At 34.8% G+C, this 25936-nt stretch overlaps 2 protein-coding genes and 1 long non-coding RNA gene across 9 annotated transcripts; 1 reads left to right on the top strand and 2 right to left on the bottom strand.

Moving 5' to 3' along the window:
* Positions 1-790: 790 nt before the first annotated feature.
* Positions 791-11485, top strand: LOC117912473 (protein TOPLESS-like). 6 transcript variants are annotated; one of them, XM_034827056.1, is made up of 27 exons: positions 798-893; positions 2395-2509; positions 2732-2911; positions 3018-3131; positions 3217-3375; positions 3561-3678; positions 3819-3942; positions 4061-4131; positions 4263-4413; positions 4538-4647; positions 4755-4824; positions 4919-4992; positions 5071-5166; positions 5243-5338; positions 5466-5593; positions 5695-5929; positions 6045-6206; positions 6282-6344; positions 6553-6678; positions 8408-8515; positions 8614-8796; positions 8964-9092; positions 9183-9278; positions 9710-9892; positions 9993-10159; positions 10471-10584; positions 10646-10884. In XM_034827056.1, exons 1-27 carry the CDS (start codon positions 884-886, stop codon positions 10683-10685), a joined length of 3222 nt encoding a protein of 1073 aa, XP_034682947.1. In that variant the 5' UTR covers positions 798-883; the 3' UTR covers positions 10686-10884. The 6 variants fall into 6 exon arrangements, 5 of the variants coding, with proteins under 5 accessions (XP_034682948.1, XP_034682947.1, XP_034682949.1 ...); XR_004651018.1 differs by adding an exon at positions 11122-11485 and having other exon boundaries at positions 799-893; positions 10471-10793; XM_034827057.1 differs by having other exon boundaries at positions 791-893; positions 2401-2509; positions 10471-10884.
* A 1241-nt stretch (positions 11486-12726) lies between these two features.
* LOC117912474 (protein MEMO1) lies at positions 12727-24422 on the bottom strand. 2 transcript variants are annotated; one of them, XM_034827062.1, is made up of 9 exons: positions 24309-24422; positions 24144-24208; positions 17504-17588; positions 17342-17410; positions 17036-17148; positions 14916-15027; positions 14693-14836; positions 13962-14136; positions 12727-13041 (listed from the first exon to the last, which is right to left on the bottom strand). In XM_034827062.1, exons 2-9 carry the CDS (start codon positions 24193-24195, stop codon positions 12916-12918), a joined length of 876 nt encoding a protein of 291 aa, XP_034682953.1. In that variant the 5' UTR covers positions 24196-24208; positions 24309-24422; the 3' UTR covers positions 12727-12915. The 2 variants fall into 2 exon arrangements, with proteins under 2 accessions (XP_034682953.1, XP_034682952.1); XM_034827061.1 differs by lacking the exon at positions 24309-24422 and having other exon boundaries at positions 24144-24288.
* LOC117912475 lies at positions 20050-24136 on the bottom strand. Its single transcript, XR_004651019.1, has 2 exons — positions 23106-24136; positions 20050-20545 (listed from the first exon to the last, which is right to left on the bottom strand). It is a non-coding gene; the product is annotated as an uncharacterized LOC117912475 (long non-coding RNA).
* Positions 24423-25936: the final 1514 nt, after the last annotated feature.

Below are 25936 nucleotides of genomic sequence, written 5' to 3'. Positions count from 1 at the left end.
AAGAATATGAATTTATTTGTAACTTATTAATACTAGAATAAACTCTCTCTTTTTTTCAAATTCTTACTTGATAATATTTCTAAAGAAAAAAATCTCAAATAATAAAATATCTAAAAGGAAGGGAAACATGAGTCTAGTTGTCAATTGATTCGAATGACATGACGAGTAAAGGAGCATTTTTGGATATAATTGGATGACTCATTAAAAAGAGCATGTATTTCAAATTATTTTTAAATAGATGAAGATAATACTAATTTAAAAAATTTAAGGTTTTTTTTTCCATATATTTTCATATTAGTAAATCAAATCTCATTTTTCTCATTATATAACATTTTAGTATTCTAAACAAGAATTTGATAATTGTTGACCTTCTAATTATAGAATGATTATTTGAGTTATTTATAATTTAAATCTTTGGGTTTGAACTGTGAAATGACTTTCATACCCTTAAAGTGGGTGTCAGTCATTGCTGACATGGTAAATTTAGCTAGATTTTCATCACTAACTCCTAAAACATGCAATATTAATATTAATGAAATTTAGGAGGATTCAAAAATCTAAAATTAATCCTTGAAGACAGTGGCAAATTCGTAAATAGTGGGCCGTTGGGACCCAAATAAGCACCGTGTCAAATACGCTGTCGTTTTGCTCTCAAAACGACAGTCCTACGTAAGACCTCGGTATAATCATCCTCAACTGACGACCGGCTGTCAGGATGGGACCCAAGGGAGCTTTATAAGTGCGGCGGCTTATCATCTCGTGCATGTATCGCGCTCAACCCGATATACTAAGTAACCTCATCCACAAATCACTCACTGTTGTCTCTCAGCGCCGCTAGAAAGCGAGAGAAAGTAGAAGAAAGTACGAGAATAGAGAGGCGTTGATGAATTCAGGTGACTTCCGCTTCTTCCTATTCCCCATCTCTTTCCGTCTTTCTTCAACCGCTTTACTGGATTGGTGCTTTTGACCCGGTTTCTTCTTTTGCATTTCCAAAAAGTCCCTTTCCTTTCCTCACCAAACTGATATTTATTTTTTTGTTTTGTCCTCGATTTGATCGATTTTCTTCTCAGTTGTTTTATTTTTATTTTCTGTCAAAACCCTGGTTCTCGATTTTCTGTATTTGTTCATTTTCTCTGTTCGTTCAGACATCTCGACAGCCAGCCTTTTCTGGTAACTTGATGGGTTTTTTTTTTCCCTTTTCGTTTTGGTATTGTTTCCGCTCCGATTGCCTGAGTTCTTAAGAAATTGTATTGTTCCTTTGGATCGATTCAAACTCTAGTATTTCAAATTTGATTTTTCGATTCAATAAAAAAAGTAGGTTTTTCTGCACGTGGTTGACGAAGCTGATCATCCAATTGTTAGTCTAATTTTATTTTTGGCCCCGTTTATCATCAATCCGAACCCTACCTCTTTGTTTTGTTCCAATAAAGTAGAGGAAAAGAGGAGAAAGAAAGGGAAAATTTTGGGTGTTGCTTTTTCTTTTGTGTGCTTTTGCCAAAAGTTTAAAGATTCATTCAGTGGCGCTGAGAATTTGTTCAAAATATTGATTTCGTACACTTGATTATATGTATGTTTACAATTTGTTTTAAAATTTCTCAGCGGATGATCATAATAGAAATATGGGTGTGTACGTATTAGCGAAGGAGATTATATTACGTTTGGCTCTAGATTCATTTCTGCTCGATTGGGACTCTAAACATTATGTTTGGTTACTGAAAATGGGGGAAAAGAAAAGAAAACAAAATATTGTCTTTGTTTTCTTAGAGGTGGAATTTACTGTTTTTTTTTCCCCTAGCTTTTCTCAGCTACCAAACAGCACCTAATTTCTAAATCTTGTTCTCTGTAAATGGAAAAAATTATCTGGCATATTTCTCAATCTTCCATCATATTAAAGGAAAAATATCTATCACCACTTGATTTGGTTTGGTTTTAGAATTCTGTATTTTCATGATCAAAGCACTACTGACTTCACTTGATTCCTGTCTGTTTCTCCTTACTGATTGGGTTCATTTGGAAGTTTCTATGCTTTAGAGAGCAGAAAACTGCAATTTCTACTTGTTTGAATTTGACTTTGGACTCATCTGTGCTTCATAAATCACTCTGTTTGTTTTCTGGGAGAATTGGGTAAATTAAAAGAAAAGATAGTTTTGAAATTTCTTAAAAATAAAGGTTTGATAAATTTACCTTGCTGTCCTCTGCTAAGTAAAAAGTTTGTGCTCTACTCAGTTGAGTGGAGGTGTTTGTTCTTTAGGTTTCTAAAGAATGAATGCTTTAAGATAACCGAAGCTTGTATCATGTTTCTCTTCTCCTACAAAGCATCACTTTGTTCTCTTTCCCCATAACTGTTGCTTGTTTCTTCTTTTTCACTTCTAATTTACTGATTTTTGGGTTAAGTTGAAGGTTCTGCAGACAGAGGAACGGCTATTGGAGTGATGTCTCTCAGTAAAGAGCTGGTCTTCTTGATCTTACAGTTCCTTGATGAGGAAAACCTAAAAGAAACTGCTCACATGTGTGTTTTCGTCCTCCCTCCACTACACACACATACACCTTCAACATGTTTACTCTTTCTCTCTCTCTCTCTCTCTCTCACACACACACACACACACCTTCAACATGTTTGCTCTCTCTCTCTCTCACACGCACTCATACATGTGAACACATACAGATGCTCTCTGTCTTCAGCATGTGTCTTATTTTTGTAATTTTGCCTGACCATTTGCTTGCTCAATAGTTTGGAGCGGGAAACAGGTTATTTCTTTGACATGAAGTACTTTGAGGGCCTGGCACTTAGTGGGAACTGGGATGAGGTTGAAAGATATCTCTCTGGTTTCACAAAAGTGGAGGACAACAAGTTTTCACTCAAGATTTATTTTGAAATCAGAAAGCAGAAGTTCCTTGAGGCATTGGATAAGTAAGCTAGTGATTTGTAAAGCTTTGTAACTTTTTTAAATATTAAGATTTCCCCTGAAAATATCAGCTTTCTAGCCTCTATATGAAATTGATTGATATTATGATAGCCATGATGGCTCCAAGGCTTTAGGTATCCTTGTGAATGATCTGAAAGTTTTTGCCTCATACAATGAAGATCTGTACAAGGAGATGACTCAGCTTCTGACTACAGATGATTTCAGGTATGATTTCTGTGCTAATTTTAGTAGTTTCAGATATGCTGATTACTGTGTACTCAGGTCGACTATTTTCCTGTGTCCTCTTCAGGAAACACGAATCTCTCTCCACATATAGAGACACAAATTCTGCAAGAATAATCATGATGAAGGATCTGAAGAAAGTTATTGAGGCAAATCCCCTTTTTCGTGGTAAACTAAAGTTTCCTAATTTCAGAAGTCAAAGGTTGCGACGTCTCATTAACCAAAGGTCTGCAACTTCTTCCTTACAGTTCATTTTTTTTTTCAGATGAATTAGGTTAATTGTTATTAGGTCAAACACTTAGTTAAATATTTTTAACAGTTTTTAAATTTGTGTAGTTCTTATTTCAATATTCTTCATATTATGCGATCATGCTTACTAAGGAGAACTGACCTTAGTATGTAATCTGACAGCTTGAATTGGCAGCATGTACATTGTTCCTATCCTCAACCAGACCCTGTCATAAAAACTCTTTTTTTGGATCATGTTTGTCAACCACTAAACAATCATTCAATTGTAGACAATCCTCCGGTAAGGATCTTTATCAGAAGCTGCAGTTTTATAGTTTCCTTCCCCTGTCTAATGTGGCTCTTTACAGATCTCATTGAGTTAATCTATTTTACATTTTTGGTACGGTTTTTTCTCAGAATTTTAGTATTTTTTGTATTCAGCCTTCTGAAGTTGCATCAGCACCAGTTCCAACTTCCCCCTCCAGTTGTACTTTTACTCCATCTACTGTGACTCATTCTGCAGTTTCTGCTGGAACTGTTGGTCTCTGTGCACCAAGAAACCCAGGTAGTGCTTTTAATCCCTTTATTAATGCTCCCAGTGAGGATCTGATTTTGGAGCATTTAAGGCATTGATTCTATGCATTACTCTATTGTTTTTCTAACTATGTACCACCACATGGTAGCTGAAACTTTGGAGGAACTCAAGGATTCAGAAAGTTTGTCTAAAACTGGGACACTTGAGACTTTGGATGAGGTAAACTGGTTCGCTTTTACTTCAACAGTGTATAATGTGTTTCTGATTTATGATTCATTCACTCTTTTGAAGTGGTTCTGTATATGTAATACTTGTTGCCTCTTTATGATCTTATTATTACATTTATGTAGGTAACGTCAGGATTCACTTATCCAGGCCAAGGTCAAAGTTCAGTATTCAGATTACCTGATGACTTTCCGAAGTTAGTTCAGAAGACATTGAATGAAGGATCATCTCCAGTGAGCATGGATTTTCATCCTGTTCAATCAACCCTTCTTATAGGTTAACTTTTATGAAATCTATTTTCAGTAATGATACTTTTGGTTGCTATAGTATTTACTTAGCCCAAATCTTTTGCATTTTAAGCTTGCATTTACTCATGAATACTGCCTATGTGATTCTTCAGTTGGAACCATCGTTGGGGACATAGGTTTGTGGGAAGTTCTTTCTGGAGAGAAGTTACTATCCAGAAGTTTTAAGGTTTGGGATATTGGAGCTTGTTCACCGATTTTCAAGGTATCTCTCTCCCCTTCTCCCTATGTTAATATCTGTAAAAATAATCCAAGTTTTTGTTTTTTCCATCCAAATAATCTGGATTCTAAAGTGATCTTAACAACATTCAGGCAGCTATGGTCAAAGACCCATGTGTATCAGTTAAGTGTATACGATGGAGCCCTGATGGTTCAATATTTGGTAAGTTAATAGATAATGGAACACTTGTGCCAACATCGGGTTCAGATCTGAATTTCCTCTGTTGATCCAAATAAACATTTCTCTTCTATTAAAGGGGTTGCATATTCAAAACATATTTTACAATTATACTCCTATGGTGGTGCCAGTGATGTTCAGCCAAAATTGGAGGTATGTTGTTTCATATTTTCTTTTTGTACAGTATTTGAGTTTGTTGCTTTGCCTCTCACACTGACTTCCCATATCTAGTTTGATGCTCATGTTGGTGGTGTAAATGACCTCGCCTTCTGTGCCCCTGATAAGAAACTTATGGTCATAAGCTGTGGTGATGACAAGATTGTTAAGGTTGGTTTATCATGTTATATGTTTAGTTACTGAGTAATAGAGAAAGTGACCATCTGTCCACAAATGTTTGTGTAAGGTGTGGGATGCAGTTAATGGTGTCAAAATGTTCACTTTTGAGGGTCATGAGGCCTCTGTATATTCTGTCTTACCTCACACCAAGGAGAGAATTCATGTAAGGACTAAATTTGGAACTACTCATTGCTGATTATCATGATATATATAAATAATTTGGAGCATTTTGTATACTATGTTGTTTTTTGGTGTGTTAAAACATTATATTTCTGTTTTCATGCCCTCAGTTTATCTTTTCTACATCAGTGGATGGCAAGATAAAAGCATGGTTGTATGACAATTTGGGAGCGAGAGTTGATTTTGATGCTCCAGGTCATTGGTGCACAACAATGGCATACAGTGATGATAATAAAAGGTTGATTTACTAGGTGTTCACTGCCATTCTGATGGTTTTACCTTCTATTTGCTTTTATGGAGAAATTGAAACATCGTTGTTTTTGTGGAACACCTTGTTAGGATTTTTTCATGTGGCACTAGTAAAGATGGAGAGTCATTCCTTGTTGAATGGAATGAGACTGAAGGTTCTTTGAAGAGAATTTACCAGGGACTTCGGAAGCCTTCAATAGGGATCCTGCAATTTGATACTGCTAAGAACCAGTTTTTGGCTGTTGGTGATGACCATTTAATCAAACTTTGGGATATGGACAACCTTGAACTCTTGACAACTATTGATGCAGATGGAGACCTACCAGTAAGTTGGGGTTTCTGGTATTTTAGTTTTTATTATTATATATAATTTTGATATTGTAAAAGAATGTTCAGAACTAAAAACTTGATCTAAGTTTTCCTACTTTGCTGATTTTAAGGCAAGTCCATGTGTTCGCTTCAACAAGGAGGGAACGTTATTAGCTGTTTTTGCAAAGGGAAACAGAATCAAAATCTTGGCAAATGATTCCAGTCCTAAGTTGCAGCAAACTTCTGAAAATAATTACCTTGCTTCCTCTAGTCTCTCTGAAATACTGAGTGAGGTCAGCATATTAAACCTTCCTCTATTGCTTCAACGTTTCTGATGAGTTATCCCTAATGCTTGTTATTTGATTCAGCTTTCAATCAGCCAAATTTCATCCGTTGGTAGCGCTGGCATGGAAGATGGTGGTGTTCCTGTGGTGGGCAGTTGTGGAATTATTTATTTTAGATTCATGTTTTTTCTTCTTCTGCCATAATTCTATACTGAATGTCCTGATTTAATTGGAATCATATCTTTCTTGCCTTTTGTTGCATCTGAAGAAATATGCTTAGTTCTCATGAGTTAATGTTATTGGAGACTTAATATATTAAAATTATTATTATTATTATTGTTTCTGTTTTTGGTAGAATGAAGGAACAAGGAGCTTGGAGAATGTAAAACCCATTTTAACTGAGGAAGCCAATGGGAATATCTCTAACATCTATTATCCTCCTCAGTTCCAGTTCTTGAGTCTTCCTGCTAAGACAAACAAGGTATTATTTTTTTATTACAAGATATTTATGTCAGTAATTGAGCCTCCATCTTTGGAATAAATGTATATTACAACTTTTGGCAATTCAACTAAGAGGAGGAAAAACCTGTGGTTGGCAACATTTCCATTTTTTTTTTCTTTGCTTTAATAATACTAATAGAACATGGCCTTGCTGAACTCGTCCTTTCAATAGGCCAACAAAGTCATGCACATATTAGGAAATTGTAAATGCTGATGAATGTTATTATGCTCCTTGGAACTTCCAAGTAGTCCGAGTTCTCTGGTGTTGACTGATTACCTACCCTTTGGAAACTGTGGTGGTCATAGAGATTGAAATTGCTCTAATTTCTGTCACACTTGCCCTTGATGAATCTTTGTTTAATTTGGGGTAGGCTATTAGTAATGAAGTCTTGAAAACCACATAAGTAATTAGAAATTCCCTGGAGTCATCTTTCTGCAAAGCAGATGAATGAATGGCAAAATTATCTAAGCATGTGAGCGGTGCTTGAATGTTATTGATGTTTCTTTGCAGTGAGTCCCTTCATCCCCTTTTTGGTTTCAAAGACAAATAAGAAAAAAGAATAGACAAGAAACTCAATTGGAATCCAAAATTGTTCTTTTTTTCTTCTGTGATTCAGCAACCAAATACTTTGCTACTGGAACTGTTGAAAATCACATGTTGAAAATCAAAGATGCATTTCATTTGCCCATCAGAATGTTGCTTATGACCCAAAAACTTAGCTGCATTTCCCTGATTGTGGCAATCACACTCAAATTTAGTCACATAACTCTAATTCTAGGTCCACTTAGCTTATGATCTGAAGCACATGCTATAAGCAAGCTTAAATTGAAGGTACTTAGACTATGTTTGGCTCTCAGAAAATGTGAAAGAAAATACGAAGGAAAGAAAAAGTGAAGGAAAAAAAAGGTTGGGGGGGGAGGGGAGGGGAGAGAATTTAAAGTCAATAAATTATTTATATATACTACTTCAAAATCATGTCACTTGTTTTAACTCATATATATATAATTAATAATTTTAAAATGCATAAAATTTCTAATTAACTTTAATTATATTTAATTTTCTTTGATATTTTTCATAATACAACCAAACATAAGAAATGCATTTTCCTTAGCTTTTTTTTTTCCTTTCCATAGTGCTTTCTAGGAACCAAACATAACCTTAGAGAACAGAAGAAAACATCAGCATGGGAATTTTGACATACATTAAACATTGAGATTCCACCAGGTTTTGTTGTTAAATCTTTCATTTTTCTACGTATTGACATGTGGCATGATGAAAAATTGCCTCCTCAAACTTGTACCCCTTGTTTCAGAATTGTTAGACTGAGAGAACCATAGGTAGAAAATTTGAAAGCTGTCTTTACATATGCAGACCCTGGCCTCGACATGATCCACACTATAATGCATTATCAATTTGCATTTGTTCCAATAAATTATGAGAACCAACTTAACCAAAGATAATTCAGTATGAAACTGGATTTTCTGTTGACAGGTGTTCCTCCATTTTCTTCTGTATACCTGTGGTATCTGTACTAATTTTCCTGTATCTATTATTGAGCAAGCAATACAATAAATATTGTTTTTAGGAAACACTGATGATGATACTTGTAGCAAATTCTCAAGGAGTTGAGCCTTTTCAACCATTCAGGTGTTTAGACCCCAATTTGAGAGATAAAAAGGTTCTCATTGGCTTCTCTTAACAACTGCAGGTGTCGAGTTTGATCTACAACAATGCAGGTGATTCCATTTTGGCATTAGGATCAAATGTTCATGTGGTTTGGAAATGGCCGCAAAATGACCTTAATATGAGTGGAAAGGTAAAAAGGAGATAATTATTCCTATTAGTTATCATCTATTTAAACTTCTTGTATCTCTTGAAAGTTGACAATGTCATTGTGATGGGTATTTGATATAGGCAACCACCAAGATTCCCCCTCAATTATGGAAACCAAAAGGCAGGTCACAACTGATTGGTGATTACAGTGCTGGAACCAACCCTGCAGACGTTGTAGCATGTTTTGTTTTTTCCAAAAATGATTCATATGGCATATCAGCTTCAGGAGGGAAGATTTCTGTGTTCAACATGCTGACATATAAGGTAACCTTAATAAACATACGTGTAGCTGCTTGGGTGCATTGTCCTGAAGCTCTTCGCATAAGTGTTGAGTAATGCAACTAAGAATAGTTTCCTGATCCAATCATCTGGAGTTCAACAGTTCATGAAGGTTCTAACTGACCATTCCCAACTTTGTTGCTTAAGCACAGAAAATGACAACTTTTATGTCTTCACCACCAATGGCAACATTTCTTGCTCTTCATCCTCAAGATAACAACATAATTGCAGTAGGCCTGGATGATTCCACAATTGTGATTTACAATGTTCGCAATGATGAGGTATATTATCTCCCTGTAAAGTATAATTATTTGTGGAGAGACTTTCAAAGAGAAACTAAGGCAACTTAGTTGCTACCTACATTCATGCAGGTTGAGAACAAGCTTAAGGGCCACTTTGGAAAGATCACTGGCCTTGCCTTCTCAGAGGTTCTGAATGTACTTGTTTCATCAGGAGCAGATGCTCAGGCTAGTATTTTTTCTTTCATTACATTCATATCAAGAATCACTATATCTTTTCTCAAGCTAGTATTTGGCACTTCATGTTGTCTCATGTAGAAATACACCCCCTTTTTGCTCCTAAGTTCAAATCTAAGGCATATGCTACTAACATTTATTTCTTGAAAGTACAACATGTAAAAAAAAAAAAAAAAAAACTCAAAATAAAAATAAAAATTAACTGCTTAACATGGACTGGGAGAAAGAGGCTATTTTTTTTCTCAGGTTAGTATTTAGCACTTACTATTTATTGTGTTACCAACATATATTTCTTAAGAGTATGTTCTGTAAAAAATAAAAATAAAATAAAAAACTGCTTATACGAACTGCAGAGTGAAGTTTTTAGCATTACCACTTTCAACAATGTCCTTTTGGTCATTGTGTTCCTTTTTCTTCTCCAGATTGTTGTGTGGAATTATGATGGATGGGAAAGGGTGAACAGCAGATCCATGCAGATCCCTGATGAGGGGCCACCACTGTCAGACATCCGAATCCAGTTTCACCAGGATCAAATTCACTTCCTTGCTGTGCATGACACTTGTCTTGAAATATATGAAGCAAAGAAACTAGAATGCATTGGACAGGTGCCTTCTTTGTCATCTCTCCTTCCATGATAAGTAATGGTTTCTCGCTAAAACATGTTTTGTTAAAAAAAAAATGGTATTTTCTGTTTCATATTTCCAGTGGGTCACAGGAAAATTTTCGGCAGAAATCTCGCATGCAACATTTTCTTCTGATAGCCAGTTAGTATATGCAATCTTTCTAGATGGAACGGCTTCTGTATTTAACACTCCAAATTTCCACCTGCAATGTCGGATTGATTTCAATGCTTGTATTCCTCTCGATATCAGGTACTTCATCATCTCATTTGACTATTCCATTCTAGCTTTTTTAAGGTTATCGTGACATCTAGTCCAAATTATTCTCGACATATTGATTTCTAGATATAGATAATGGATATTACTTCTTTTATCTCATGGTTTGTGCTTTAGCCTACATTGTCCTCTTAACCTATTGGAAGTTAGGATAGATCCGAACCCACATAATCATACTTTGTTTCTTTTTTCTTTCTTCTTCATTTTCCCCTCCTATAGGTAATCATACTTCTTTAAAACATTAGCCATCCATATGAATACATTTCTTTTTTGGTTGCTGGCTCCAGATGTGATGTATACCCACTTGTGGTTGCCGCTCATCCAAATAACCCAAACCAGTTTGCGGTTGGCTTATCTAATGGTGGCATCCATATCATTGAGCCCCTTGAATCTGTAGGGAAATGGACAGCATTGCCACCAGTTGTTGATCCATATCATTGAGCCCCTTGAATCTGTAGGGAAATGGACAGCATTGCCACCAGTTGTTGACCCGCTTGCCTGATGACTCATCCAGAATTGCCCTACCATGTGTTTTGAGTGAGGAAGCAAGCCTTGGCTTGAGGTTATGTGCATAAATAACTCAGAGTTGAGCTAAAATAAGGACAGCAAGGTATGGTCCCCATAAAATATGCTGTACTACAGAATACTCAAAATAAGTTATCTATATCAGGTGAAAGCTTTTTCTGTCTTTGTTTCTTGCTTATGGATAAATCATATGGTATAGATCTTTGAATACTTAAAATGGGATACAAACTTGGAAATTTTGCAAGCAATGGGTTCTGACTGGTAACACCTTTTGTCTGTGGAATACTCTTCATGTGCACAGTTTGCCCAACCAGGTCCAATTTCAAATGGCTTCTTTTCGCAGAAGAAAATTTTAAACTGCTGCTATTTTCTCAGCTTCTCAGCATACTGAATTAGGTCCTTCCTTTCTTCAGCTTCAGCTTCAGCCTCCTAAATAGCCTTTACTACCCTCAAACTTCTGAACGAGCTATGTTCCAGAAAATTACTGTAGATGAGATGCTATCCCAATACAAGATGTATTCTGACTGTCTTCTCCAAACTGGGCATTGGCCTTCAGTAATATGCACCTTTTGACATTCCACAAGTCTCTGAAATTATCCTTTTCTCAGGAGGAACTGTTACAGGTAACTTTATTTTAAAGGGGGAAGAGTGCTGGCTACCTAGCAAAGGCATTTTGGGGAAGCCTCTGTAACTTTTGAAAAGGAGAATAGATGGTGTGACCCTTTATCCCTTGACTTTATATGCAATTATATGGTTACTCTTCAGAAGTCATCTTTTGAAAAGAGCATCTTTAGTTCTTAAATTCCTGTCACATCATCCTACCCAAATGCAATACAGGTACTGATGTTTGGATGGTTGAAATTGTTTCCAAAAAGCATATAGAGAATATCTTCATTGAAATATTTTTCCATTAACACCTCCCAAGGTAAAGAGGGCTAAGTTAAAAAATAAAAAGAAAAACAAGTGATGAGAATGAGAGAGAGAGAGAGAGATGTCTTCCTAAAGCTGTGAATTTTCATTTATAGTCCACCTTTACACATGGCTGCTGTTACTTCAAAGTCAGAAAGGAAGTAAGCTAAGTGCGTTACTTGAGACAAGCCCAGTTACAAATTCATAAAAACTATGGAAGCAAGCAAGACCTTAAGAATGGCATCATTACCCCAAGTTCCACCCTCACCTCTCTTCAATTCCAAATGGGAAAGCCATCCAACTCCACCCCACATACCCAGCCGGACTATTACCCTTTATTTGCTTACACATGTTCCTAAAAAACCCAAACCAACATTCCCCTCTTTCAGATTTCTCAAATTTACCACCATTCTCCTCTTAAATCTTCATTCCCAGATATTTTATTACCTCACTTGCTTTGGCCATGGTTTTGCCTGGAGATGGCCTGGATATGGAAAATGGAGGAGAGCATGATGTAACATCAGCCATGGTCTTGACAACCTTTTATCAGAAGAACAAATCAGACCTTGACTCACTTCACAAAAGCGAATAAAAGGAGGAATTTGCAGTTTTTAGACCATGACATCACATTCCTACACCAAAATCAGGTCCCTTAATCAAGTCATATGTGGTCAGACAGAGGTTACCATAACTCATCCAAAATAATTTTACTAAAACCTCATCAATGCCACCCTCACCAGTGTATACCCACAACACCACAATCATCACTGTTTTCACATTCTAATGATACCCATGTGTAATAAATATCCTAGAAAATCTGAATAGGCATTTTAACAGCAATCATAACCATCACCACAGCCACCCACGACCACTCCAGCACCACCACCATCAGTCCAAAATCATCTTGCTGTTATCATTACTCCTTAAGCTCATCACTACCATAAGATACCACAAAACCTATGATTGCCACTCTCATCATTCAGACAACCACCAATTCATCGCATCTTCCATGGCCATCACTATTTTTTAGGCTCTACACATGCACACCTGGTTCCACGGATAAAAGAAATCTGAATGGAAAGAAAGCAGCAGTCGCTGCAGGAAATATATATATAAGGAATAATAAATAAATAAAAAACAGTTGGCAATACATTAAGTTACTAGTATTAATTTATGACGGGGAACCCAAAGTGAGATGAGATATAGCAAATACGAGTAAATGGTTTAGAGATGACAGTTAATTTAAAGGAGTAGTGAGCATAATTCATATTACTACAGATAAATTTGGAACGCCAATGTCAAGCATCCACCTGTGCTGCTGCAGACGCATAGCTTACGCTACTGTCTCTCATAGTTTTGCATTGGCTTGATTGTTCATATCGAAGGAAATTGATCTTTATCTTTGTTGAGCAGTTCCTCAGCATCTGATAAAATCGAATAAGGGGGGAAAAGGAAAAGTTAGCAAACACATGTTATGAAGTGGGAAAAAAAGGGCTGGAAGTCAGTAGGGTGCCCAGTTGGTTAGGGTTAATGATGGGATGTGTGGTAGAATGCCTTGGGTTACCTGGTGCTGGTTGTGGGGGGGTGCAGTTAGCATCATGAGGTTTGAGGGAGTGACAATGGAACTCTAAATGAGGGCATATGAATTCACTACAAAATGTGGGAAGACATTCGGCTACTTAGGCAACAAGCTAAACTAAAGTGGTCACATTTTCTCTTATAGAATGAAACCTAAAAGAAAAGGGGGAAAAAATAAGCATGTGCCTCATCATCCTTTTCACAAGCTCTCCCTTTGACTAAAACATTTGTAACATGCATCAGACTATAAGATTACATGCCAGTTTGAAGTTTAAGTAACAATCCTTAACAAAAAATAAAAATATCAAATTGTCAACAGCAGCAATACAAGTTCCCATCCTTTTATTTTTGGCTATTTTTGGTAATAAAATGTGAGATCTCCCAACAATTTGGTTTGGCATGTCACAGAACTTGTGAAAATCTGGGAGAAGAGGAAATATGCATGGCCACTAAATAGATAAAAGACACTTCTAAACACTTACAATTCTAAAAACAACCTTAGAACACAGAATATTAAATATATTCTCAAACTAATTGAAAAAAACACGACACATGCAAAGACCACAAGAACTTTTGCAAGATGTTATCAAGTGAAAACAGCACCAAGCCAATCTTTACAGAAGGATTTTTACTCCTAAATGGGATCTTAGAGGAAAAAAAGGGAGGCCAGGAACTACTTGGAAGAGTTTTAAGGGCTTTTGCAATTGCAAAATACTTCCTCCATCAAGAACTTTGGTAACTTCTGAGAAAAATTGGACACACTTACATGGAGAAAAACGCTAATTGGATGGCGTCCACAAATGGTGTTGTCAAACTCCAACAGGTATTGCTTAAATGCATCTGGATCTCCTGTTTCTATTATATCCATGCCCATCCTGTCCAAAGCTTCAATGGATTTGTGGATGGCCCCAAATTTCTTGTCATAGTGCACATAATTGAACCTAATACAAATTATGCAAGTCAAAATATGTGAGATTGGGCAGTAATAACAAAATCAATTGACAGATGCAAAGGTCTATGTTTGTGCGTACATTCAAGTAAGCATGCTAAACAGGAATATCCCTGAGATCCTGCATATATTCAGGAATGGTGACATTTAACACAGTACATCTAGTACCATGCAACATAATTATGGATATAACATGAACCAAAATTATACCCATGAAGAAGCATAAGGAAAAAATAACTTAACCTTCAAAGAACATGGTATCACTATTTCATTTTTTTCTTTTTCTCCTTCCTTCTTTTTTTCTTTTTTCTTTTCTTTTTTTTTTTATATGCTCATTTATTTACTTGTACTGCTTTCTAGTCATAGAAACTCACGAAATCACCAAGAATTTTAAGACTCAAAGGAGAAAAAAATTGAGTGCTGCTTAAACTAATGCACCAAAAAATTTCCATGAATAACCATAAAAATGAATTGACATCTGAAGAAGATTCATATTCTCTAATCTAAAGAGGCAATTGGAATTGACATGAACAGAGCAAGAACAGAACCTTGAGCCCCAGTGACAAAAATCTGAGGACACAGAAAAGAAATTATTTGGATCATCCACATATTTGGCGAGCATCCGTCCATACATGGCTTCATTTTCAGCATTAAGCGCACCAACTAAAATGGGTATAATTTTTACTGGGTACCTGCATCAATATCATTAAAAAAAGTCAACTTCAATGAAGAATGAATACACAAGATAACATTATTCTATGAAAATATTACCCGTCAAATACTTTAGCAAGATATGGCAAATGCATTTCCATGCTATGTTCAGCTTCATCAACGTCAAGATCCATCAGTTCAAATTTTCCTGTAGCTTTTAGCTCCTCAACAACTGACATAAAAAACAAACATGAATGTTATCAAACTTTCTCCAAACAGCAAGATATGTGGTGACAAACATCTTCATTCTAGACAAATACATAGTGTAGAAACACACAATGATACGAGGTGCACCTAAAGGAAAAGGCCTATTGAAGCCTAAGGTGCAAGGTACAAGGTGGTGCAACCAAAGGCAAGAAAACAAAACACAACCTGATTTACATGTGTGCTTTTATAAGATCTGTAAGATTTGGACATGCAAACATTTGTCATAGCATTAGCGATCATCACATATCACCAAAATATCATCCAAACCCAAATCCAATTCCAATTTCAACATGCTATTTTCAATTTTCTATTATTTACAATTCGTAAGAAATTTCAAGAAAATTTCATTAAGAAAATATATTTCACTATTGAGTGTTTCACACCACAAGCATCTTTTACAAGCTTTATCATGAAAAATGAATAAATAAATAAGAAATCAAATTGGAAGCAGCAAAGGCATGTGGTTTTCTTTGCAGTATTCTTCCTCTGCTGCTTCTGAACTAGACAACCCCCAAAGGAGAAATTGGGTTGAAGCACTTCTACCCCAAAGCAGATACAGGGATGGGTGCTTCTGACCTGAGGGAGACGCCTTCCCTAGAAAAGCCCTAAAGGAAGTAATGAGAAGCTTGTGCTGCACTATAAAAGCCTTAAAGGAGACAGTTATTGCTACTTCTTCTACCGTGTTTAGGTTTTTGCATATAAGCAAGGCATACAGTGTTGGAAAACATGGCCGTTGCTGTTTGGGTCAGAGCTGCATGCATCTTCTTCTTAAGATGTGGGGGCATTTTTATGGTGTTTGTCAAGGAGGGTTGGAGTTGGATTTCTTTTTTTCACATGAAGTGTTTAGGTGTCTTATTTAAGAAGAAAGCACAAAACAACAATAAAGGACTAAATGGCATTGCTTTTTCTTCTTTCTCCCAGTTTGGCCTTCACATACGAGTGTGGCATTGTTTAAGTCTTCACAAACAATATCCTACAATCTCCTCAACACAATCTCTTTGGATTCTAGTACAAGAATGGAAGATACCTCACAAAATTCTAGAATCTCCTCAACTACTTCTCATTCTTATTATTATTCTACAGTTACAATATCCTACAATCTCCTTAAGCTTTGAGCTGCCTTGTCTTCTTCTTCTTAATTTGGCTCTACCCAAACTTCTCTGGTTGACCCCAACATTCCCCACCCCAAACTTCTTCTTCTTCTTCTTCTTATTCTTATTCTTATTCTTATTCTTATTATAATACAATTACCACATCCTACAATCTCCTTGAGCTTTAAGCTCCCTTCTTTTATTAGAAACAAACATTATATTATTATGGATTAAGTACAAAGAAGGATAAGAAATCCTTCCTCCAAGCACAACAACTACATAGCTGTGGTCAAAGTGGGAAAAGACCATCTACTAAAAGTGGGATTACTCTTGTTATATTCTCACATGCATTATTACTATAAATACACATACCTACATATATGTTTTTTAGTATCCGCCAGTACACAAAGCACAAACAAAAATTGTCCAAACTCTGGAAAATCACTTGGTAGGCGATTCTTCTAAGAATCACTTTTTTATTATGTAACACATTACCAAAATCACAATCAAAGCACTTAACATTATTCTTAAAACCATATTTAATAGAAGCACTATCAACAAAAGCACTACAAACTAAAGGCGCTTTAACTAGGATCACTTCCAAATGGATTCTTAGGAAAGGTAGGATCTAAAAACCTCCATTGCGCAGGAAAAAGGAATTTTATTGTTTATATATATATATAATATTTCTAAAGGAAATGTTATTGCAAAAGAATGATTATTGCCTGATAATTCCATGGAAAACAAAGCCAGGCCAACTTCATCAGGTTCATAATATCTTGAATATCAAAGCTTCTAACATAGGAACTCCTAAAGAAGAAAATAAGCATAATATGCCAAAAAAAATGAGGGAAAAACAAAACAAAACAAAACTCACAGTACCTTCCAAATCAATTTGTAGGTCCCCTACTGGTGTCTTATAAACTGTGGCTCTTGAAAGAGCACATTTTGGAGTATAATAGTGGTGAGATGGACCAAGAAGAAACACACGAGAACTGAAATCATAAAAACACACATTAGCAGACAGACAAACAGGCAAAACCAGTTCATTGTTCAAATATGAATAAAAAAGTACCAGCAGCCACATACTTGATTTGATCATCTCACTTCATAATATTAAATGCTTAAACCAATTCAGAGTCAAGAATTTTGATAACCAAAGCAAAACAAGAACCAAACCCACGAGAAATGCTACTTGGATCAATGTTCCCAAATGCATAGGCTGCAGCTCGACCCGAATATGAATAACCAGCATGCCTGTAGTTCCAGTGCCAGCAAAAAATAATGAATGAACTTAAAATGATCATGGATGCTTAAGAATACCAGCAAGAATGGTCCAGACTAACTTACGGAGCAATCACTCCCCGTACATCAGGAGATTTAGCCAGGCCAGATGCTCTAAGCCATCCATCAAGCTCTTCTGCTAATTTTCTAGCTGACAAAAGGATAAAACACGACATTAAAACCACTTCCACAGCTAACATGGAAATGAGATCTAAGAAAAACTTTCTTCATCCCAAAATGCAGAGATAAATTACAAGAATTGCAAAATGTAGAGCCAGGAAAGTGCTTTCCACCATCAAAATGTAGAGATAAATTACAAGAATGGCAAGGTTTGTAAACTAACTGTGCAAAAACCTGTAGAAATTCGACAACTGTGGTAGCAACTCAAAAATGAAACTTGATGGCAGTTGATTTTCTAATTACTTGTAACATCAATGCTTTCCTTCAGTACAACAATTTTTCCTTTTTCCAAAGTTTTTACTATCCAATTCCTGACCTAAATGATATTTTATGTTTCTGCATCACTGTGGGGCATCAGAATGAGGGATTTGGCGGTAAAATGAATTTGAGAATTCCTGATATTAAAGTACATTATCGTGGCCACCTTAAGAAGGGATTTTAAAAATTCTAGAGTATACTTTGAGAAGGAATTTAAACACTCCAGTACCATTAAAAATTTAAGAGGGCAGCAGATGTGCCTCCAAGATAATAAAAAGTAAGTTCATCAAGGAATGTTAATCACAAAACTTTTTCCAAACAACATAATTCAGCAAGGAGGTCATTTGTAGGGTAACTGAATTTCTTTTTTAGCATAAGAGCAGTAATAATATACAATGGGCCAATTTAATACATGATTTGGAGGTGGGGCACTGACGCACCTCCTCACTTAATAGTAAAAAATTATTTGGATCAATTTAAAAAGGGATCTTAAAATCCTAGAGTATATTTGAAACAACAAACCTAGGATTTACAAGTACTTACAAATTCAAAATTAGGTATATGAAACATGATAAACCACAAAGCATATCTAAATTGCAAAACAAAGGCCCTGTTGGGCACCTTGTTGAGGGAGGGAGTAATTTTTTGTTCCCCTTATCCTTTTTTGGCACCTTTTGGCAACCATTGTATACATCCTATGTACTTTGGTGTGCCTCTTTGGTGCTTTATAAGAAAAAAAATTGTGTTTTAAAATAATTTTCTACTCTCCAAAACAAAAACAAAAGAAAACACTTTTGGCCACCCTAAAAAAGTAAAAAAATTTATGTTCTTAAAAACAGAAAACAACATATTTTCAGAGAACATTTTTCAATTGTTTTCACTTATTTTTTGAGGATTATATTAAAAAATAATTATACGAATATGGAGAATGGTTAAAAATAAAACATTATGGATAAAAGTTATTTTTAAAACATATTTAAAAACATGGAAAATAACTTAACAATATTTCAAATTCCTAAACAGAATTTTGTCCTATAAAACATCATACAGCAATTTTCAAAAACTATTTTTGAAAACGCTTCCCAAACAAAGCTTAACAATTTCATCATTTTTAAATTCCACACAATCCAAACCCCTTCACTTCAAGACCTTTTAGCCATTTGAAAATCATGCCACCAAAAAAGGCTTTTCAATTTGTTTTGTAAGGCTTGCATATTAGCAATGCCATGAAAAATTGACTTTTAATACAGTCTTAGGCATATTCTCTATAAATTAATCCATTACTACTCAAGACACTTATAAAGAACATAAAATACTGCATTGAGCAACATGAAGAAAAGCTGAACTTCTCACAAGATCACCTTAATTCTAGCAAAATTTGGAAATAACGACACCCAAAAAAGTTTTTCAATTTGTTCTGTTAGGCTTTCATATTGATAATTCCATGAAGAATTGACTTTCACTATAGTTGTAGGCCATTTCTCCATAAACTAATCCATTACTACTCAAGACGCTTAAAAAAGAACATAAAATACTGCATTGCCCAACATAAAACACAAGATCACATTAATTTTATCAAAATCATTTTGAGAAGCTCCAAATTTTTCAATTGAAAAATAGGTTTACATATTTCTAAAACCAAATTAATGTGTTCTCATTAATCTTGAAGTAATCGGACTAAGAATTTTGAACAAGACCGATATCAAGTGGGCCAATCTGCCTATTTATTTTGAGAGTCTATTAAAAAATTTATTTGAGAGAAAATTAAAACTTTTTAAAATGTTTTTTATTATGAGAATGAGAGTGCTCATTAGGAGCAGCTCATGAGAAGCAAAGGCATGGCAATTGAGGTGCAAAGATGTGGCTGTGAGAAGCAAAGCAAGTGAGATGGATTCTTTGTGCAATTCAAACAAAATTAAAGCAATTCATGAGGACAAAAGGCACAGGCTTCTATGAAGCAACAGGTGTGTGAGGTGCAACATATAGCAGATGCATTGTTCTGCAATTGAAACAAGACTTTGATATAGTATTGGGTTAATACGCGTTCACGTTTGATAAAAGACAGAAGCCAAAGATTGGTTCGAAGTGTCTTCAGTAAATCTATAAAGTTTTTAATTTTAGGTTGATTAAAAATTGTGGTTGTTTAATTACAAATAATGACTCAATTCCGGGGATGGCCACAATTGAGGTTATATTTGTAATCAAGGCAAAGGAATCAAGTTAAGCTCTAATGATTGTCAGTTTAGCACCAAGGTCTACCTTGTTGCCATATTCAAGTGCTATGCCTTGCTGAGTGCATGGTAGTTACAAGCCCTTAGCCTCATTAGTAGGACTTCAATACACTAAGAATACCACTCATTGTAAAAAAGAAAGCTGTATACTTTGACTAATGTAACTGATAAAAACAATACTTTGACTAATATAAGCTTTGCTGAAGCTCAAACCACCAGTGGTACTATAGTCAAATTATTTGCCACATAGGCAGATATGCTATACAATCCAACTCTTCATCCTTCAAGCTTCAAATTCTAATGAAGATTTACCACCTTTTCAGCTGCTTCACTGCTTCAAGAGTTTGCTGATGTATTTAATTATTGAACTGATCTTCCACCATTGTGCCCACATGATCATCTTATTGCACTTCTTCCAATATTAGCCCATCAATGTTCCCTTGTGATACCAACATGAAAAAAAAGTCAAGAGATTGGTTCAAGAAATGTTGACTGATCGCACTTCAAAATTTTAACAGACCATCCTATTTTCCACTTTTTCCTAGGATAATGATTGTGTCCCTTTAAGAAAAAAAAATGGTTTTCAAAGTTACTCAACTATACCAATGAAATCATATGAGATAAAAGAGTGACACAATTCCACAAGTGACACATTCTCGCTTGGCAAAGGATATATCTCTTTTAGGCATCTCCACAACAATCTTTAAAGGCCTTCAGGATATCCAACAAGATTGTCTCATCAATCTGAACTTGGTTTCCATCAGTGATACACTTAAGAGGATTGTAGCATGGTTCCCACTACATCTGGATGAGAATCTATCCTTACATACCTCAATATCATTCTTCACATTAAGCAAAACATTTGAGATACCCTCATACCTATAATCCCCTTCCCCCATTTATCCCCCCAACCCCAACACCTAAATTGGTGCTATACTTTCCTAAAGGATTGTATCATAGTTCCTTCTACTTCTAGATGGAAATTTATCCTCCTACCTCATTACTGTTGTTTTCCTTAAGCAAGAATTGAGAACCCTGATACATATAAAGACCTCTTTAAGAACTATACTTGAACAAAGAAACATCCAAACTTTCAGGCTTAAGAAGTCATTATTCTAGGAGAGTTGGTTGGCAAATTCTATACACATCCTTATCATCTAGTTGTTTATTTAAATTTACTTTTAGACATAGTCTTTGTTGTAGGTCATTCGCCTTCTGTTGGTAGCTTCTATTCATTTTTTAAGGTAATAAGTGACTATTTGTCTTTTAAAATTATGATCATGCAAATAAATAGACAAATTAAATTTTTTCCAGAAACAAAGCCTCACACACCCACTCTATGAATATCATATAAGAACGATGTCCTTATCATCAAAATGCTATGAACCTTAACCAACGCAGTAGAAGACTTTTTTTTAATACATAGGTAAACACAATAGAAGCCATATAGTTGATGGAAGATGTCAAATCAAAGTGCTACTACATCTTAGGAACATAAAGACTATAACATTCCCACTGGCGTCCTATACAGTTCACAAGCCTCAATAACCACTTTCCAGGACCATTCACGCTGGTAGTAGGTATGTGAGGGGTAGTCTGGCTCTTATGCTAAATGTTGCAAACCATTTTTTTGATAGGTAAGGCATGGTTGAATCAATGCTAAATGTTGCAAACCTTGACCACTATGTCAAAAGCCTTAGGACAGATGGAAAGCAGTAAAGCATCAAACTGAAGTCCCATAATTTGGGATCTTAACAACTATAATACTAAGCAATATCTCAAAAGCCTTAGGAGTTAGGACTGATAGAACACACGAAATTGAAGTCTTATAACTTGGGATCATAACAAAGATGCCAAGAATCCTGTTCTTGTTTATGATGTACTAGAGTGAATGAAGGCTCTATTTTTGGGAAACTTCAAACTTATTCATTTTTATGCACCTTTAAAATTTAAATAGACAAAAAGCCACAACCATCATAACAAAGGAATAAATATCTAGTTGCCAAAATTTTTAAAAAATAAAAATAAATTAAATTAATAAAAAAACCTGAAACTATGGATAAGTATCTAAAAATAAAGATAGAGCCAATCAACTAAACATAACAAAAACAAAAGACAAGAATGGATATGGCCTCCCTCTGTCCTACCAATTAGAAAATTTTCCAAAAATAGAGTCTGACTACCCTTTAATGAGTGTTCAAAAACTTTGACAAATATTCCAATGATCTTAGAATTTACGAAACCCATCAAATCAAGATCATATAAACTTTCAGCATCACAATGGGCTATTAGACTTCCTAGATGGAAGTCAAGATGGAAGAACCCCCTAGGCAACTCAAGAGGGAAACATTTATATTATGAAGTAACTAGTCCTTGAAAGACTTTGTAGATTGACTAAGCTTCAAGTAAGGAGAGGGAGTTTGTTTACCGTTTTCCCTTTTCTTGATTAGCCTTTTGGCGCATATTAGACACATCATGTGTGCTCTGATGTGTCCCCTCTTAGGTGCTTCTAATATATTTTCTTATTTACCTATCAAAAATTATTATGAGGTTACAAGAGGTAAGTACACAAATGGCATGCCTTATAATTATTTTTCTTTTATAATATAATTAATTTTACTTGAGTGGATAAAGAGAATATTGTCTAGATATAGTTGCCAACAGTTGAACCAAGAAATGATAAAATAAAAAATAAAAAAAGTGTGGATAATAAATTTGTATATAACTTTGAAGTTTTATCCTTCGAAATATTGAATGAGGTATTCATAGACCCAAAAAGTAAACATGGAGGATTGAGAATCTTCATCTAGCTTAATATATAGTGTAGATGGAGGAACAACCCAGCATACAGGCTATGAGAGATCACTTTTCTTCCCTGCTCATTTACTTCATCAACTATATCACACTTCATTAAGGTATATCTTTAGTAACTGTTTTCAAAACTCTCCAAGGGGGAGGTCACCTAATTGTGTATCATTGCATTGAACTATCTATTATACCTCCACTGAAGATGCCATGTGGCATGTCAGATGCGTTGTGCCTACTCGTCTCAAGAGCAAGGCTTGAGAAGCCCAATTGGGTCTGTTGCACTTCGTTGGTGGAGTTTGGTTATCGCAGTCTTGTTTAGACAACCCTCTGTTTCAATCAAGCAACAACATAGCAGGAAATGCATCATCCTCACTATGTTTGTCAACTGATTATATGCATGACGCCATTTTCATTTAGTAGATTCTTATCCACAAAACTACTCAAAAATAGGCCTACTAGTCATCAATTGAAAGGACCAAAACTTTCTTAAATAAGGATTGGGGTACGGTACTACCAAAAAGTAGCATCCAGCAAGATCTCCGCTTTATATCTTAGTTACCATACCTTGCAAATAGACTCATTACCTTGAGTCTGGGTCCCATTTGTTTATACCTTGGTCCATGTACCTCAGTCTTAAGTGTTTTCCATGACCTTGATCTTACCATACACTTGAATTGCCCATACCATAGCCTTTTTCCCATGAAGGAATCTCTCCGTTTCAAAATCTCAATAGGGGTCATTGTCGTTCCTCCAACCCACTCTCACCTCTCATTCTGCTTTCCCCTTGAACAGGATCATCCACCAGACCAACCTCCTTATGTCAGAAGCCTTTAAACAAGGGGATTTCGGAACAACTCCCTTTGCACAATAAGACTGAGACCACCCAGGAAAAAAAAAAAAACGAGCCCTGGAATGGCAGTTCCGAATTCCAATAGAAAGGCAAGGGGTAAAATGGTAAACTAAATTTCAGTTAAATCCGAAACAACTTGTGTATTTTAAGACGTGTACGGAATTTATTCCAAATTCCTTTCCTTCCTACTAAAAGTTTCTTCTTTTTTCATTTTCCCTTTCATTCTTCAGATTTCCTCAGCAACCAAACAGGGCCTCACTGCAAAAATCTCCTCAGTACATAAAAATCGCACAAAAACAGTGAACAACCGAGTGAAAGACAAACAATAATGCAAGTCAGATTCGAGGATTTTGTGAGAAATTGGAGTAGCTTGACTTACGATTGTCGGTGTACCATGATCCTGCATGCGAAGCCCTCCTGATCATCTCCATTTGAAATTTGGAACTTTGAAAAAGAAAAGAAGAAAATTGAGAAAAGGAAAAAGAGAGAAAATTGAAGAAGAAGAAGAAGAAAAAAAAGAATAAGAAGAAGAAAGTAGGCTAACAGGGAAGCGGCGATTGAGATCTGGAGAGGTCGAGGCACACAGTATTTATAAAGAGAGCAGAAACAAAGTGGATTCTTATGCAAACTTCGCAAGAAACTGACCCTCTCTCTCTCTGCCTTTGTTCTTTTGTTTGTTTGTGGGTGTGCAAGATATAATAGAACTGAGGTGTATTGCTGTTGATTCTGACGTCCTTCATTTTTATTGGTGGGAGTAAATAATAATTCACCCACTTTAATTCCAAGAATATATTTAAAAAATTATTTTTATTTAATTTTGTCAATAATTTAAATATAATTAAAATTAGTTTTGAAAAAGTTTATATATTTTTAAATTATTTAACTTTTAAATTAAAGTAATTAAATTATTTTAAAATAATATATAAAAATAATTTATTAATATTAAATCTATTTTTTACTTTTCTTTACTCTCATTTTTATTTTTCTCTTTTACTAAATATAACCCTTACTTTTGTTATATTACATTAAAAAATACTGTATGAATTATAAAAAGAATATTATTTACCACTGGGCTGACAACCCATTTGATAGATATAATGCACCAAACAAATATATAGTAAAACTATAAAAAAATTATTTTTATAAATAAATTAATTTTAATTATTTTATTTTAAAATTTCATTATATAAATCACTAAAAATATAAAACCTAACCATTTTTTTATATCATTTATATATTAATTAAATATAAAAAATATAAATATTAAAAAAATTTATACATATATCATCATTTATTTTATATTATTTAATATAATTAAAATTAAATTAATTATAATTTTAAAATAAGATATATTATAATCAAGTATCATAGTATTATCATTAGATAATATTTATATAATTTAATAAATTTATAAAATTCATATTTTCTCATGGACGTATATGATATTATTATCAAATATAATTAATTATGTCATATACATATATTTTTTTTTATAAAACAATTTTAAAATATCTATTATTATTTATTGTATCATTTTTAGAGTTTTTTTCAATATTTTGATAAGTTTTTATCAACTTTAAACTACCTGATTTTTTTTTTCAAAATATTTTTCGATATATCCATAAAATTGAAATACTGATATATCCGTTATTACAGATATTTCCATCGTAATTGATTCAATCTTCGAGGCTTCTAGTTTTTGCTCTTCCTCCACCATCTATGCCCAGCCACTTGAACTCCTGCTAACCAAGTTCACACTCTTCTCTACTTCTTAGTTTGATTCAGCTTTGCTCAAGGAGCCCGAATCTTCCTTAGGGTTTCCTTCTATAGGGAGTTAATTTTATTTAGCCTAGGTTTTTCCATCTTCAATTGGGTTTGAGTTAACCCATTTGGGGTTCTTTCTTTCTTTTTTTTTTTTTTTCTCTTTTAAGTTGGCAATACCCTCAAGCGGGTCTTAAATCTCACACCTTTGATTGGATTCATCCCTCTGGTGGGAGTGTTTAAGAGATGAGAGTCTTAATATTTCTAAATTCTTGTTCCTTGCGTTTATACCTTATCTAGGACTCTGATCACCCAATCTAAATTTCACACCTGGCTTTAGAGGTGATGGGGAAGTAGGATGACTCTTCCACAAGTGAAGGACCTATCTGCCGTGAAGTGAGTTCTTTTGCA

This window comes from Vitis riparia, chromosome 4 (genome assembly GCF_004353265.1).
Source record: "Vitis riparia cultivar Riparia Gloire de Montpellier isolate 1030 chromosome 4, EGFV_Vit.rip_1.0, whole genome shotgun sequence".
In the NCBI taxonomy this organism is placed as follows: Eukaryota; Viridiplantae; Streptophyta; class Magnoliopsida; order Vitales; family Vitaceae; genus Vitis; species Vitis riparia.
This window is presented reverse-complemented; position numbering and strand designations above follow the sequence as displayed.